General features: G+C 51.2%; 1 protein-coding gene across 1 annotated transcript; it reads right to left on the reverse strand.

Annotated features, from left to right (window-relative positions):
* Positions 1-3,169: 3,169 nt before the first annotated feature.
* On the reverse strand, positions 3,170-5,029 carry Ccl17 (C-C motif chemokine ligand 17). The gene is made up of 3 exons (XM_057754234.1): positions 4,768-5,029; positions 3,963-4,080; positions 3,170-3,439 (listed from the first exon to the last, which is right to left on the reverse strand). The coding sequence occupies exons 1-3, from the start codon at positions 4,838-4,840 to the stop codon at positions 3,346-3,348; spliced, it is 285 nt and encodes a 94-aa protein (XP_057610217.1). The 5' UTR covers positions 4,841-5,029; the 3' UTR covers positions 3,170-3,345.
* Positions 5,030-15,761: the final 10,732 nt, after the last annotated feature.

Genomic DNA, 15,761 nt, shown 5'->3' on the forward strand with positions numbered 1-15,761 from the left:
GCCAGTGCTTGTAGCTCTTAATCACTAAGCCACTTCTTGATAAATACCAAATCTGCTTCATACTGAATTACTCTGAAATTTTTTTTTTTTGTGTGTGGAAAAGTTAAGAATCCTGATGGAGGTCTTCGGAAAGACCCCAGAGCCTGGCTGTGGTGGTGCATGCCTTTAATCCTCGGGATTAAAGCTCTCAGGAGGCAGAGGCAGGCGGATCTCAGAGTTTGAGGTCAGCCTGGTCTACAGAGTGAGTTCTAGAACAGCCTACACAGAGAAATCCTGTTTCAAAAAACAAAACCAAAAGATGTGGACTCTTATAATTGTATTAGTCATCGTGTTTTTATCAGAGCAGTAGAGAAAAAGAACTAAGACGAAGGGGTTCTCGATATGTTCCCCAGGCTGCTCTTGGGTGCAAGCAATCCTCCTGCCTCAGTCAGCTGTGCTTCACTGGCCCTGGCTTTATGATTCCTATTTTGTTTTGTTTTGTTTTTGGAGACAGGTTCTCATACATTCCAGGCTATCCTCAAATTTACTAAACTACAGAAGCTGGCTTTGAACTCCTGATCCTCTTGCCTCTACTTTCCAGGTACTGGGATTACAAGCTTGAGCCAACATGCTTAACTGATAATGAGTTTTAAAACCTCACAAAAGCTGGATCACAGATATCTAAACGCTGTTTGGTACTTGTGGCCTTATGATAAACTGATGTCAGAGATAGACAATTATAGATGAAGGAAGTAGAAGCACCGTCCGGTGCTCTTGGTAGCCTTCTAAGCACCTGTGCTGTCCCCCTTCCCCCTATTTCTGCTAACTCCGCCAGGGAACCATTCAACCAGACACCCCTGCCTAGGTGCCTTCTGTAGCTTCAATCTAGGTGCATCCCCCCCTCCCCCGTTAGTCTTGACCCTCTATTATAGTGCCAGCGCGCCCCCTACTGGCAAATTGGAGAACTGCCCAATTTCAATTTCCACATCTTCAGCGGTGCTTCGAGTCCAGGTGTAAGTGATTCTCTGGCAATTCCTTTCCTCACAGGTGTTTCTTTAGGAATCCATTCAGTCACGGCTGACAAAATATATCATCGAATGTCCGCTATATAAATAATTCATTTACTGAGTTAGCTGACCCAAACTACCAGAGACTATAAACTTATTGGGGGAATCTATGTCCCCCCCCCCAAGTGACAAGTGACATTTGGTCAAGATTAGGCATGTGTATGTTGGCCTGGGGGTGTCCTACAAAACTAAGGAGACTTTGGAAGGCCTCATGGGGTGGTGGTATTGGCAGTGAGCGCTGAAAGGAACCTGTATTTCAGAAATGAACAGAGGAGGCCCATTCAAGTCAGAAGGAGCAAAGTACGCCTCGCCCCTTCCCAGGGTCCACCCGCCCTTCCCGTCCTGTTCCTCTCTCATTAGTCACGAGAGTCTCCAAGCCACAGTTCCTCAATGCCCCAGGACTGTGGTGGCACTTTGCCACACACCTTCACCCTCCCTCTCCTGACCACTTGGGTTTAGAACGCTGATTTTGTTGCCCATTGTGGCCCCACACATTCCCTGCCCAGTGGCCTGGAGACAATCCCTGTATTCCCTCCAGAGTCCACAGGAAATCTGTCACCCTTCAAAGGTCTCTGTGGTCTGCCCTTCCCATCTGAGTTTACCCAAAGGGTTGCCGCTGAAGACTTCAACAGCCAAGGAAAGCCAAGTGAGCAGAACCGAGCATACCCTGAGAGCGTCCAGGTTCTAGAATACAGGATACAGGCCTTCAGGCCCCAGTTCTTGCTCCTCCTCTGTCAGTAGGGTCTCCTCTTTGCCAAACTGGTCATCCTTTCTCTAGCCCCTGGGATCCAGAGGCTATTTTTTCACAAGGACTAAGCTGAGGCTGCCTCAGGACTGTGGGACACTCCTGGTCTTCAAGAAAGAGAAGCCCACTATGGTAGAAGGAATCTTGGGTTCCTTAGGAAGCCATTTCATGGCCACCAGCCTCCAGATTGTTAGTGTTGATTTTATTCCCGCCCCCTTGGCATTTGTTATGCAGTGCCAAAACTGGCCACAAGGTGGAAGCAACAAGTTAAAAACCTTCTTCCAGATAACTCATTAATGCAGCCCAGCTCAGACTGCCTTCAGCCTGGCAGAATCCAGGGAAGAGAAGATCTTGGCTTGTGCTATATAATCTGACCCAGAAAGAAAGGCATGCTGGATAGGCAAAGATGATCTGGAATATCAAGACCCTAACTCTTCCCACAGCCTGTTGTGGCTCCTGCTCTGAACTAGGCTTGGACAGAGGGGTCTCCCAGACTTCTGTGCCAATCTTTCAGTGACTCAGGATGATCCTAGAAAGCTCATAGAGCCCCCAGTGGAATGGCAGAGCCAGGTCTACAAGTACACACAGACATAGTTTGGAGAACCAGCAGCAGAGGCCAATGTCAAGACAACCCCTAAGTGCTTGAGAGGAAACCCCAGGGACTGTGCCCCCCACGCACAGCAGGAACTCAGGAGGGGCCAGGGGCCAGGGGCAGGCTGGAGCTGGGGGCAAAGAAGATGAAGGAGGCTGGGCGGGGGCGCTTAAGTGATCAAGCTACTAAAAACCCACGGGACCCAGGGCCCCATGAAGTCAGCTTAACCATAGAACTAAGTTTCAGGTAGGGAGGCGGCCAAGGCTCGGAAAGGGGATGGTTGACAATTTCCCAGAGTCAGACAGGCTGCAGGGAGGGGACTCAGAAACGAAAGGGAAGGGACATGGGCAGCAGGAAGACAAGCACATGCAGAAGGATCTGGATATGTTTGCCACAGGTTTCAGCACAGGAAGGATAACTTCAGCTTCCTGGGGGGCTAGGATAGGGACTGGTCTTGGGGTGATTGGGAGACCTGGGGTGCAGAGAAGACAGGCCCTCCTTGGGACTCCTTTGGACACTTTCCCTGGAATGCAGAGGGAGGAGGGGCCCTTGTGAAGGTCCTACTGTGTCCACCTCTGCTCTGCCTGCCCCGCCCACCCCGTGTCCCCACGTTTCCACCTCTCACTTGTATGGGACTGAGTCTCTCCCTCAGCCTCAGTTAACCCTTTCTGACCTGGGCAGAGCAGGACCAACTGTCCTATGAGGATGCTTCCAGTGTGACTGGCCAAAGTGGAAAAGGTTCTTCACCGTGGAGACAGAACACACCGACCCAGACTAAAGGAGGAGGGTTTTAATGGGAGTTTTTGGGGTCTGTATCTTGAGTCCATAAAAGGGGACAGGGACCCCCACTCCATGGCTTCTCTTGCGCTCTTCAGGCCTCCACTGGATGCAGGGAGCTTTGGGTTGAGATCATGGACACCAACGCTGGAGTCTCCAAATGCTCCCGGGGGCATGATCACAGGCTATGACTCCAGGCTTCTGAGGTATCTGAGGGCCTTCTTCACATGTTTGTCTTTGGGGTCTGAACAGATGTTCTTGCCCTGGACAGTCACAAACCTACACAGGGGAAGCCAGTGGGTGTGAAAACAGCAAGACCTTCTGGAGCTCCGCAACCAGCCGCGCCGGCATCGACCTGAACTCGGAGGTCCGCGGGCAATAACAGGATGAAGTCACATATGCCATTAGCAAGTCTTTACTACTGGGGTCCTGACTCCATTCCAGCCTTTGTAGAGCCAGGGTTACAGGACTTCATGCCTGGTCCCCAGAAGCCCCAGGCCTGACAAGTAGAGCTGACACAGAGAGGCTTGGGTTGCCTGCTATCCTCTTCTCAGCTCGGACCCAGAGTGGGGACGTGACTGAACTGCTGCCTACTGGCTCCATTACCTACGATGTCTGTCCATCTCGGGGCCTCTGTTTCACCATAAATAAATGAAGAGATTGAACCCCTTTCAACTGTGTGGGGTGTAAGCGTTCCCCCTGAGTTCCCAGAGCTGTGTCCTTCTTCCCTCTTTCCCAATGGCCTTCCTAGATGCTCCACACCGCCCCCTGGGGTGTAAGAGTAGGACCAATGGGGACTCACACAATGGCATCTCTTCGACACTCAGCTGAGGTCCTGTACCACGTCACCACTCTCCTGAAGGGGATGGCCCCCTTGAAGTACTTCAGGCAGCACTCTCGGCCTACGTTGGTGGCTCGAGCTAGAAGAACAATGGAAGCAGGTGTCCCAAGGGTCTGCTCGTGTACCTGAGGACCCATGGAGTGGCCCCATGTGTGCCCGTGTGAACCTAAGGACTATGGGTAACTGTGTGTGCCTCTCTTTGTCTATGTTCTGCCTTGCCCTGGTGTGTGCGCGTTACCATGGTGAGGGGTAGCTGTGCTAGCATAGCATAGGCTCTTTGTGTTTGCACGTTTGCACGTTCATCTGTGTGCGATTGCATGCGCAGCTGTCTGTGTCTAGGAACCTTATTTCAACTTCCCTTTCTAAACTAAATATAAAAATCTCTTTTCATACATTCTTGGAACCAGTTCTCCACCTTTATGTTGTTCCCTGGTGATACGTGGAGCCCATTAATGGAAGAATGATAGCAGTTCTGAGAATCGTTCATTCTGCATCACAAGCCCTCAATCAAGGCCACTATGTCCTAAAGTCTCAGGATAAGATGTGCTGCCCATGGCTCTTCACCAGGTAGGTGTCCAGTTCAGGTCCCCAGTACCGCCAATCCCATTCCCAGCACCGTTATTGTCCTCCCAATGCTCTTGACACCAGCCCTTGTGACCTTTGGAAGAACAGACAGGGTATAAATGGCACAGCTTGTGTTTCTGCTGTGTTCTGTGTGGTCGAGGGGCCCCTTCCCTGCCCTCTCCCATCTATGACCAGTTCTCACCAGCACTGGCATGCTGCAGAAACGTCCCCAGAAGCAGGGCAGCCAGGAGCAGCGTCCGGAGTGACATCATCATGCCAGAAGCACAGGTGAAGATCTTCAAGGGTCCCTCTGCTTGTCTTGGTGCCCAGTGTTGAGGTGACCTATTTAACCTCTTTGGAGGTCATTCCCCGCCTCCTGTCCCCTCCTTCAATCCTTGCAGACTAGAGAAATTCAAAGAATTTGAGATAATTCAGTAGAAGTCCAGTTTAGGAATGTTTGCGGCTTTCCAGAGAATGGACGCTCCACTCAGGACAGCGGTGGGAGTCGGTGTGTCAGGGGCCACAACAGTGACATACTTCTCTCTTTTCTAAGGGGACATTTCTTGGTTCCTCTATTAGCAGAACCCAGGGCCTCAGCTTCAACTCATTCCAACCTTTGTTCTAGCGCTGGTGAACTTCCTTCGTGCCTGGTGCCCCAGAGGCAGGATGGAGGATCAACAGAGCTCTCAGGGACTATGCCAGTCAGGGCTGTGGGGTCCAGAAGGCCCATGGGAGGGTGAGAGGTTTCAGTGCCGCTCTGTAGAAAAGACCTAACTCCATCCTAGTCTGAGGAAGCCAGAGGCTTAGGTGAGGCTGAGAGACTATGTCCCATCGTTGCCCAGGCTGGCCCTGATCCCAGGAGGCCAAGCCAAGTGAGGTTTTAATCACTGTGGATTCACATGTTTGCTTGAGGGGAATGGGAAGCCTGGTTGCCTCTGCTTAAGAGTAATAAAGAGCCTGAAGGTTGGTGATGCCCGCCTTGATGGGAGCCTCACGCCAGAGGCTGCCTTGGAACCCTGGTCAGTTTTCTCAGGCCCCAAGCACACTTTTTAGAATTATGTGGAACGTCCAGCATAGCCCGAGGCTGTCACCTCGGTTCCCAGAGAAGAATTTCAGGACCAGTCACTAGGAAGCAAAGTGAGGGTTTATTGAGAAAAATAATCAGGCCTAGTAACTTAGGCCTGGCATCCGAGTTACTTGGGAGGTTGAGAAGGAGGTTTCAGTTTCGAGGCCAGCCTGGGCTACTAGAGTTCATGGGTATTAGCAAGGACCCATCACAAAATAAAAGGGAAGGCCACAGCCTTGCTGTGTAACTTAGGGTATCCCACAATGCGGTGTAACTTAGGGTATCCCACAATGCAGTGTAACCTAGGGTATCCCACAATGCAGTGTAACCTAGGGTATCCCACAAAGCAGTGTAACCTAGGGTATCCCACAATGCAGTGTAACCTAGGGTATCCCACAATGTTGTACAACTTAGGGTATCCCACAATGCAGTGTAACCTAGGGTATCCCACAATGCAGTGTAACCTAGGGTATCCCACAAAGCAGTGTAACCTAGGGTATCCCACAATGCTGTGTAACTTAGGGTATCCCACAATGCAGTGTAACCTAGGGTACCCCACAATTCTGTGTGACTTAGGGTATTCCACAATGCAGTGTAACTTAGGGTATTCCACCATCACACAAATAAAGCTTGCATCGCCATGGCTGGTCTGGGTGTTTGTTTTTAATCTTTAAATTTTACTTGTTTTTATGTGTGCAGGTGTTCTGCATGTATAACACTCCAGCAGGCAACTCTGCTAATTGAGCCACACTGCAGCTCCACCCAGCAATTTGTGTTGAAACTCTTGGCTCTCAGCCAGGGAGAAACAAACCCAGGGTGGAGAACCCTTTCCCTTTCCACGTCTCCTTAATTTTCTTTCTAACCTGCCGACGGTCACAGCACCACTGAATGTGGACAGTCTCCCAGACTAAGGCTTTCCCAAGTGGAGGCCTCCCATCCTTTTCAGGTGGGGCAGGGGGCTGGAGGCCTGTAGGTGCTGTGGCTTTGATTCTGACATGAGTTTTGGGCCTGCAAGTGACCAGAGGCAGTTTGCAATAATACCCCATGCCTTCTCAGCCCCTCTCAGACTGTCAGATCTGGCCTCGTATTATCACTGAACTGCCGTTAGAAGTGATGCTAGGGACCGGACAGCAGCAGCAGCCACCGTCTGTGACACCAAACCTCCCCCCCCCCCCCGGAACGGCGCGCATCTGCACCCCTGTGACACCAGACTCCCCCGAACGGTGCGCAGACACTCCTGGGGTCAAGAGGAGAAAGTCCAGGCGCTGCTTCCCACTGCAGGAGGCTGTGCTGCTACAGGTCTGAGGTCTGCACCTTCCTCTACTTTGACCAAACTTCCTTGTGGGCGGGGTCCTCTATCACTGCTTCATTGTGTGACCTGGGGCATCCCACAAATGCTCTCTGAGTCTCAATTTTATCCTCTGTAGAGGGAAGTCTAGACTGTTCCCAGGAGCCTACTAAAGACGGTAGAAGTGGCAAAGATGGGTGTCTCCCTTCGGTAGGCCTCATCCTGGCATCTCTGTTCCCCGTGGAGCCCCGTAGCTGCTGCCATAGCTGAGCAGGGGCTTTGCCTTTGGATTGTCTATTGGGCCCTTGCTCCCCAGGCCAGACTTCCAGTGCTTCTGAGAGAGTGGCCGGGGAGGGTGCAGGCCCTTATGGCCACAGAGAAGTGTGCCCATGCCTAGTGGTGTCTCCGTTAACTCTGTGAACCAGGAGGCAGGAGTTTGTGACCTGGCGACAGGAGCCCAGCTAGAGGAGGAGGTTGGAAGCAGCTGTCTGCTGATCTGCTCCAAGCCACACTGCACACCACTTCCAGGCCCCTCTTTGTCCTAGCTCCTGCCCAGTCTCGTGTGGCAGAGGCCAGAACAGGCTGCTCTGTGCTAGAGCACAGGAAGGGATGATTATGTTGCAATCAACAATTCTGTTGCCCGGGACATAGCCGGAGTTCAGCTTTGGAAACTCCCCAGCCGTGTGGGTTCAAGGCCCCTGTTCTACGGCCCACTCAGATCTTTTCTCCAGAAGACCCAAATTCCCTGTTCTTTTAGGGAAGCAGTCAGGGCAGCAGGAACAGAAGGCTCTGAGCTATCACCTCCTGACGAGAGGAGTAGCAAAGCAGCAGAGACAGTCCCTGGTTGTGCCCTCAGGCCTGGGCAGCCCACTCCCTGCTCCCTGGAAGGTTCCCTGGAAAGTGGGAGGGTACTGCAGGTGAGATAGGCATTGTGGAGAAGTGGCAATTCATAGGTCTTTGCAGGTGGAAGTCCTAGCAGTGGGAAGGGACATTTATACCCGGGGCATAGACACAGAGGGGAACACATGCAGAGATAGGCTGGGAGACTAGCATGGAACCTTGGAGGAAGCCGCCCAGTTATTAGGTCAGAAGTGCACAGTGTGACACCCCTTAACTGGTGAATGTGGACAAGGAAGAAGAGGTGAACACAGGCCAACACTGCTGGGGAAGCCACATGAAGGGACATTTGTGAGGGGATTTCCTTACAGGAATCAGCCACACCATTATCCTAGACATGAAGCGGCTTCCCTGGGGACCTTCCACACGGGATGTCCTAGCACCTTTGGGCAGGCCATATTCAGAGCCTTCTCCTAAAGGCACCAGACTCATGACCTGTACTCTGGCTCCCTCTCCTGCCTCCAACTCTGAGCTCCTGCCTCAATGGAGTCCTTGGGGCAACAACGTCTAGACTCTAGTTGCTAGAGGCATTGGGAACCCTCTATTGGGCCAGAAGGAACTGAACCGGTGGAATTCGGGGTCCATTCCTACTGAAAGGTGGAAAAGTCCCTGTTCCTGTCGCAGACCCTTCCTAGGCTTAGAGAAAGCCTGTTCCTAAGGTTTGAGTCAAAGTTAGGATGGCCTAGGTCACAGGGCAGGTAGCTGGGCTGGAAGCTCTTTGTCTTCTTCAATGGCTTGGGGGCAGAAATGTCATCCCAGGGCCTTGTCCATTAAGTCCTCAATTCTAAGACCCAGCTATCTTTCCTGGAATCATCTGAGGAAGGCCACTCCCCACATCCCTACAACCCTCTTGAGGTTACCTCCCTCCTTCTTTCCCTGAACCTCGGTCCTTCCTGCAGCCCACCCCCTCCAGCTCCAGCTGCTTGGCTTTCAATTCACCGACACCCAAAGCTGCTCCTCCTGTCCACAAAATGCACCCCCACCTTTTTTCCACTCTCATCTTCTTCAGATCATAACTGGGACTCCTCGTGCCTTTGACCCCTAACCTACTGTGTGTTCAGAGGTCATTAATGTCCTACTATGCTTGTCTTCACGCTGCATCGTGTGCCGTCTGACACTCAAAAGAACCAAGGACACCTTGGCACCCGGAGAACCTAGCACATGCTCAGCAAAGCATGTCTGCTAATGAATAGGAGAGGCGTGTGGTTGGATGGACGGGTGACATGACAGATGGATGGGTCAGTGACTGGATGGGTGGATATGAGGATGGATGGGTGTGCAGATGGATGGAGAGATGACCATATAGACAGATGTACAGACACACGCATGGCCACTTACCAGTTTCTGAACTGTGGGCAAATTCATGCTCAGCTCCTTCATGTAAGAACAAGTATTTATTTTCCTATGTAGTGCAGGCTGTCTGAAACTCACAACCCTCTGTCTAGCTTTAGCTTCCTGAGTACCAGGACTAGAGGGATGCAACACCATGCCCAGTTTAACAAATTATTATTATTGTTGTTGTTGTTAGACAGAGTTTCATTAATGTAGCTCTGCTGGCCTTAAAGTCACAATTCTCCTGCCCCAGCTTCCCAAGTATTGGGATCCTAGGTGTGAGCCCCCATGTGGGGTCTAACTTACTGCTTCGGTGTGTCCCACTACTCATGAGTCTCTGGAGTCCCTCTGTCCTCAATGAGGGTGAGAATTGAGCTAAATGCCTCTTATGTGAGGAGATCAGTATATTCAGGGTAGTTAGAGTGTAGACATGAGCCTTTGCCTAGTTCACAGCTTCCTGTGGGTTGTGGCCACGACTGACAAGCTGAATGGCTTCTGTGATAGCTGGGACCACACAACCTGCCTTCATCCCGGAGGGGCCCCAGCTTTAGTATTGACTCAACTTCCGGCAGGAAAATCTTCCAGGAGCAGGTGAGGGGAAATAAACCGTGGCCACAGCAGTGACTGATAACAATACCCACCCATCCTTCTGCTTCATGAAGAACTCTGCTTGACCCACGCCATTTTCAATGCCTTTTTACTTCTTCTTTTGCTGACGGCACTGTCTTCTCCTTCGTGCGGTCCACCCTTCCGGCTAAGACTTCCTCTCCACGCAGCTGTGAGGTCATTGTTCCCTGACAGTGGAATTAGAGGGAAGCGGCTCTCCACGGGCCTCTAAATCTTCCAAGACTACTCCTCCAAGGATGTGTAGCCACTCAGCAGACATCCTGGGATCAGCATCGCTGCCATTCCTGTGTCCTCTGTCTCTTCCATCTGTCCATATAGGTATAGCCAAGAACATTTTTGTAACCCTCACCTTTCTGCCTGTGCCATGGGCGTGATGCTTGACACTCCACTGCGGTACTACAGGTGAATGAGCTGAGGTGAGTGTGTGAACCTTCTTGTTCCCAGCTCCTACTGAGAGCCCACTCCTTTCCTGCTACTCCATCCCTCTGGGATGTTGGACGGGATTCCCTGGGGCTCCCTGGGGCTCCCTGGGGCTCCCTGGGGCTCCTTCCTCAGGACCATTCCTGTATTTCCACAATGGACCAGTAGGATCTCAGCAATGACTGCTTGTGGTTAAATAGTCCTCAGGGTAGCTACAGGATCCTTTGCATTTTCAGATGAGAGAATGGGACCCTTCAGAGAGATTTAGAAACTTATCCCAGAGCACAGGGCCAGCAAGTGACTGGAGCATGCCCAGGTCTCTGCTCTAGACTTTCCTTTTATTCCAAGTACCCCACTGCCCCTCCTTATGTCACCTTCTCCAAGCTTCTGTCCTCTGGACATACACTTCCTTAATCAACACCTATAACTCCAGACACTGACCGCTGGGCCCTGGCTCCTTCTGGCTCTCTCACTTGTCTGTCTGAAATCTCGCAACCCTTTGTCCTGTAGTCTGCCAGCTCTGTGAAGTCCCGATAACGGATATGCTCCTGGAATGCAGAGCATCATCCTCTCCAGATTCGCTCAGCCTCAGGACCAAGTTCCCATTGCAATCAGCTTCCCCTTTTCTGCCCAAACCAGCAGCATCCTCACCTCCCTATCATCTCCCTGCAGCCTGAAGCTTTGCCCTTGACTCATTCCCGGCCTCCAAGCCCCCGCACCTCATCAGACGGAGGCTCTGCTCTGCCAGTCAGCCTCACCTCCTCCTCACTCCGCCACCTCATTCTCCTCCCTACCACCCACACAACATAGCCCACGGGGCCCGCTTCCTCCTGGGAACTCTCTTCTACTGCCTGCATACCTGGTGACTTTTGCGCAAGCCCACTTTCACCGTGGACTGTCTCACTAAGGACTATCAGTGAAACAGGAACGGTGATGTATGCCTATAATCCCAGTTTTTGGGAGACTGAGGAAGGAGGATTGAAAGCTTGAGACCAGCTTAGGTTACAAAGTGAGATGCTGTCCTCTCTCAAAAAGTAACCATTGCTTGGGGTGGTGGCACACGCCTTTAATCTCAGCAGCCAGGAAGTGAAGACAGGTGGATCTCTGTGAGTTCGATGCCAGCCTGGTCTACATAGTAAGCTCCAGGAAAGCCAGGATTAAATAGAGAATCACTCCCCACAAAAGTAGCCATAAATGGCTCTGTGTGGTAGTGGTTTGGATATATGAAGGCTTATATATTCATGCTGGAGAGATGGCTCAGCCGTTGAGAGCATTTACTGCTCTTCCAGAGGACCTTGGGATTGGTTCCCAGCATCCAAACATTAACTCACAATAACCACCTGTAACTCCAGTTCCAGGGGACCAGACATTTCTTTCTGGGCACCAGGAATATATATGTTATACATATACACACAGGAAAAACATTCATACACATAAAATAAAATAAATAAACACGGCCATTTGGCTCAGTGGCTAAAGGCACTTGCTGCCAAGCCTGATGCGCCCTGAGTTTGATCCTAGGAACCCACATGGTAGAAGATAAGAATGAATTCCAGCAAGCTCTCCTCTGACCTACACAGGCCCATGGTGACACATGCCACACACAGGCACAATTTTTTTTATAGTAATTTTTAAGAAATTAAAGACAAAGGTGATTAGCTCATGAGGGTTTTGAATCTTTCTTTGGTTTATCCATGGATGAATTCGCACTAAATGGGATGTGGGAAAACGGGGCACACATAAAGGAAGTAGATCACGGGGGGGGGCTGTGCCTTGTAAAAATATTCTGGATCACTTCCTCTGTGTTCTGACCTCATTGTGACAAACAACCTTGCTCCACCGTGTTCCTCTGTCACGCTTTTCTGACTCAACACTAAAAACATAAGCCAAGTCCTTCCTCCTGGGACCTGCTGCCCTGGGTACTTGTCGCAGGGTTAATAAAGCTGACGACGCAGGCTCCCTGTGTCCTTCCACCTCTGTGTGGCTGGGACCATCCCTTTCGGTCCCGGAGGATGCCTCCAAATCTGTCTACTCCTTGAGCATAACACACTGGAAGATGCAAAGCCAGCGCCCCAGGCAGCAGTGGGGTTAGGAGCAAATGGTATGCTAGGTACCTGGCTGGGACTCCAGCCTACCATATAATGGGTGGCGGCACTTTGGGCTTAAAGTCACCTCCCTCTGAGACTTAGTTTCTACATCTGCAAGATAACATTAATAATAGCAATGACATCAGAAATCTACGGTGCCATTTGAGACTATAACCGGCAAATTGAGCGTGTTCCTGATTTTAAATGCCATCTATATGCCCGTGACTCCCACTTTCACAAACTGCAGACTCAAATATCCAGCTTCCTACTCAACACACCAAATAGGCATCTTCAACCCCCATGTCCAAAACTGAGTTCCTTCTTCCCTCACCCCCACTCCTATTCCACACACCCCCATTCTCTACCAGCCCCTTCCTTCCGGTTGCATGGGCCAGGAGCCTGGGTCTGTCTTACCACCTCTTCCTCTCTCCCTACATTCCATCTGCTGGAGAGCTCGGTGTGGCTTTCAGAGCCTCAGAATCTATGTTCTTTCCTCTGAATTCCTTCACCCACCTCCTGGCCTCTTCTGCTGTACTTGCTCTGAACTCTGTCACAGCACAGTAGCCCAAAAGTCACAGATCTCCTGTGCTTAGGAATTCCCTGAGGCTCTGTGGACTCCTTCTCAGGTCTGCTGCTTGCTGCCCGTTTCCCAGCTGCACCCCAACCACGTTCCCACTGGGTAGAAATGTGTCTTTTGTTCAGTGCTGTTTATCCCCTGGCCCAAAGTCAGCTAAGACAGAGGAGGGAAAGGGGAGAGAGACAGAAAGAGAGCGAGAGAGAGAGCGAGTGAGCGAGAGAGAGAGAGAGAGAGAGAGAGAGAGAGAGAAAGAGAGCTAGGCTAGCCTGGTGTCCCTCCGGAGGCAGAGTGCATAAACTTTTACACAAGCCCTCACTCATGATGATGAGCCTGTCTCAACATCTCTGATGTCTGGGCCTCAGGATACTGAACTCCCCTCCAACGTGTAAGTCTGTTCTTTCTGCCCATCGCTAAGGGCCAGCTCTTCCCAAGGAGCACGTATTCCAGTTGTCAGATTATTTCCAAGGTAAGTCCTCGATAAGAACAGTTCAAGGCCCAAATGATGGATGCAATGAAGGAATTCATTGAGAAGCCAGAAGTCTGCTGTTCATAGGGTGACACCTTGTTTATTTGGGCTGCTAGGGGCTCTTTCCTGCCCATTCAAGCCCTCTTGGTTCAGCACCAGGGCCAGCGCTAGGCACCCAGGTCTAGGAGGTGGAGTCTAGACTTTAAGGAACCTACTGGATCCAGCCTGGTTGAAAGGTTTGTGTTGAAGGACTCCCCCTGCAGCTTTATCCAATCCCAGCCAGAGCCAAAGGCCATCAGGGAGAGGGGCCAAGCCCCATCAACCCTTGGTGACTTCATTCCTTTCCTTAGCAGGCAAGATTGGGAAGGGGTGTGCGTCCTTCTGAGCAGGGTCCATCCAGACCCAGGAAACGTGACCCTGGAGACCTCTTTCCAGAGAAGCTAGCACCCCACAGCCTCTGCCCCAGCCAGCAGGGGCAGCAGCTTCCTCCCTGTCTTGCTTGCTGCACAGCCCACCTTTCTGCCACGCCTGGGCTCCTTCCAGCTCTCAGCTGAGTGCTGCTGCTTCTATTTTTAAATGAAACCAGCAGATCTTAATCCACCTCCACAGAGAACTGGAGGCTGCAATGACTTTACAGATTACCTAGGAAAGATGGACGTCAGCCTCATTCATCCTCTCTACTCCCCTCGCCCTTCCCCCTGCCCCGCCCCAGCCGGATTTTTCACGTCTCCTCTCCCCAGGAGTGGGAGTGTGGGGCTCCTTCCTCTCTGTGTAGCCTTGGCCATCCTGGAACTAGCTCTGTAGACCAGGTTGGCCCTTGAACTCAGAGATTTGTCTGCCTCTGCCTCCTGAGTGCTGGGATTAAAAGTGTGCCCCACTACCACCACGGGGCTCTTAGGTGAGTCTTTAAGGATTTATAGGCAAATCCTGGTGGTACAGGCCTATAATCCAGCTATTTGGGAGGCTGAGGCAGGAGGATCACAAGTTTAAGGCCAGTCTGGGATACATAGTGAGACCCTGCCTCAAAATACATAAGTAAAAGTAATACTGGAGAGCTGCTGCTGGGGAGATGGCTCAGCGGTTAAGAGCACTGGCTGCTCTTTCAGAGGTCCTGAGTTCAAGTTCCCACACACATGTGGTGGCTCACAGCTCTCTGTAACTCCAATTCCAAGGGATCTGACACCTCCTTCTGGCTGCTGCAGGCACACTAGTGGCTCAAAGACATACATGCAGGCGAAATATCCAAATACATAAAAGAAACAACTGAAGTATTTTTAGAAGAGAGATGGGAATGTGAATGAGTAGTATGGCCTTTGCTGGATATATATGAGGCCCGAGGTTCAATCACAAACAGAACAAATCAAACAAAACACCGAAAAACAGCATACGGTGGGGAAGGAGATGGCGAGGGAGTCGTAGAATAAGGAGGGGGTAGAGTAACTTAATGAGCAGAAGGGTGGTTTCAGCATGCTGCCCCAGGTTGCTCAGGAGTATGAGAAATCAGACCAAGCAAAGGGAACCAGGCCAGACAGGCACCAGCACTGTGAGCCATGCCCATGTGTCCTCCCAGGCGCTCAGATGTGGTAGCCATGTCCCTGAACATCAGGTTCTTCTTCAGTCACATCCCCTTGTACTAGGGAGAGCAGAGTCCGTCATCTGCTGGCCCCATATGTTCCTTTGTACTTTTCTAAGCACTATGTACACCCTTAGTGTCCAGTTGTTTCTCGGTATCTCAGGGGGATGGACCCAGGGCTCACTGCAGAGACCAAGATCTAAGGGCGCTCGAGTCCCCACTGTGAAATGACACAGTATCTGCCTAGCCTCACTGCTCGTCCTCCATACACTCCTCTTTAGACGATCACTCATACTGTCTGCTGTTATGTAAGCACTGTGTGAATGGCATCCACCCAGGACTGTCGGGGGAATGATACATAATAAGGGAAAAAAGTCCTATGTGTTCAACAGAGATATAATTCTTTCTGGAGACAGAACTCAGGGCCGTGTGCACAGAGGACAAGCATTCTAGCATGGAGCCACATCCCCAGCCCTTCTTCTGTTTGTTTGATCTTTCTTTAAGACAGGGTCTGACTAAATAGAACTGGCTGTCCTGGAACTCACTATGCAGCCCAGGCTGGCCTTGATCTCACAGAGCCCTGTCCGACTGTGCCTCTCTACCGCTGGGATTAAAGGTGTGTGCCGCCACACCTGGTTGTAAACCTGATATTTGGGGCCTATGGCTGGTTGATTTTTTTTTGTGTGGACCCTGGGGTATAGGCTGACTATGTGGAATTCTGAGAGCATACTTAATTTTGCAGGAACAGCATCCCATTGTGTCTTTCCCTCACCTCCCCAGCACTGCTCACTAACCCTCTGTGCTGACGGGAGCTTACATCTTTCTTCCCATGACTATGTTATTCTACATAGTAAGCATGGTAC

Source organism: Chionomys nivalis, chromosome 21 (genome assembly GCF_950005125.1).
Source record: "Chionomys nivalis chromosome 21, mChiNiv1.1, whole genome shotgun sequence".
Lineage (NCBI taxonomy): Eukaryota > Metazoa > Chordata > Mammalia > Rodentia > Cricetidae > Chionomys > Chionomys nivalis.

Coding starts and splice junctions, on each gene's coding strand:
- Ccl17 (XM_057754234.1), bottom strand. CDS start 4,840: ATGATGATGTCACTCCGGACGCTGCTCCTGGCTGCCCTGCTTCTGGGG. Junction 4,081..4,767: donor TCTGCAGCATGCCAGTGCTG/GTGAGAACTGGT, acceptor TTGTTCTTCTAG/CTCGAGCCACCAACGTAGGC. Junction 3,440..3,962: donor TGTCGAAGAGATGCCATTGT/GTGAGTCCCCAT, acceptor TCCCCTGTGTAG/GTTTGTGACTGTCCAGGGCA.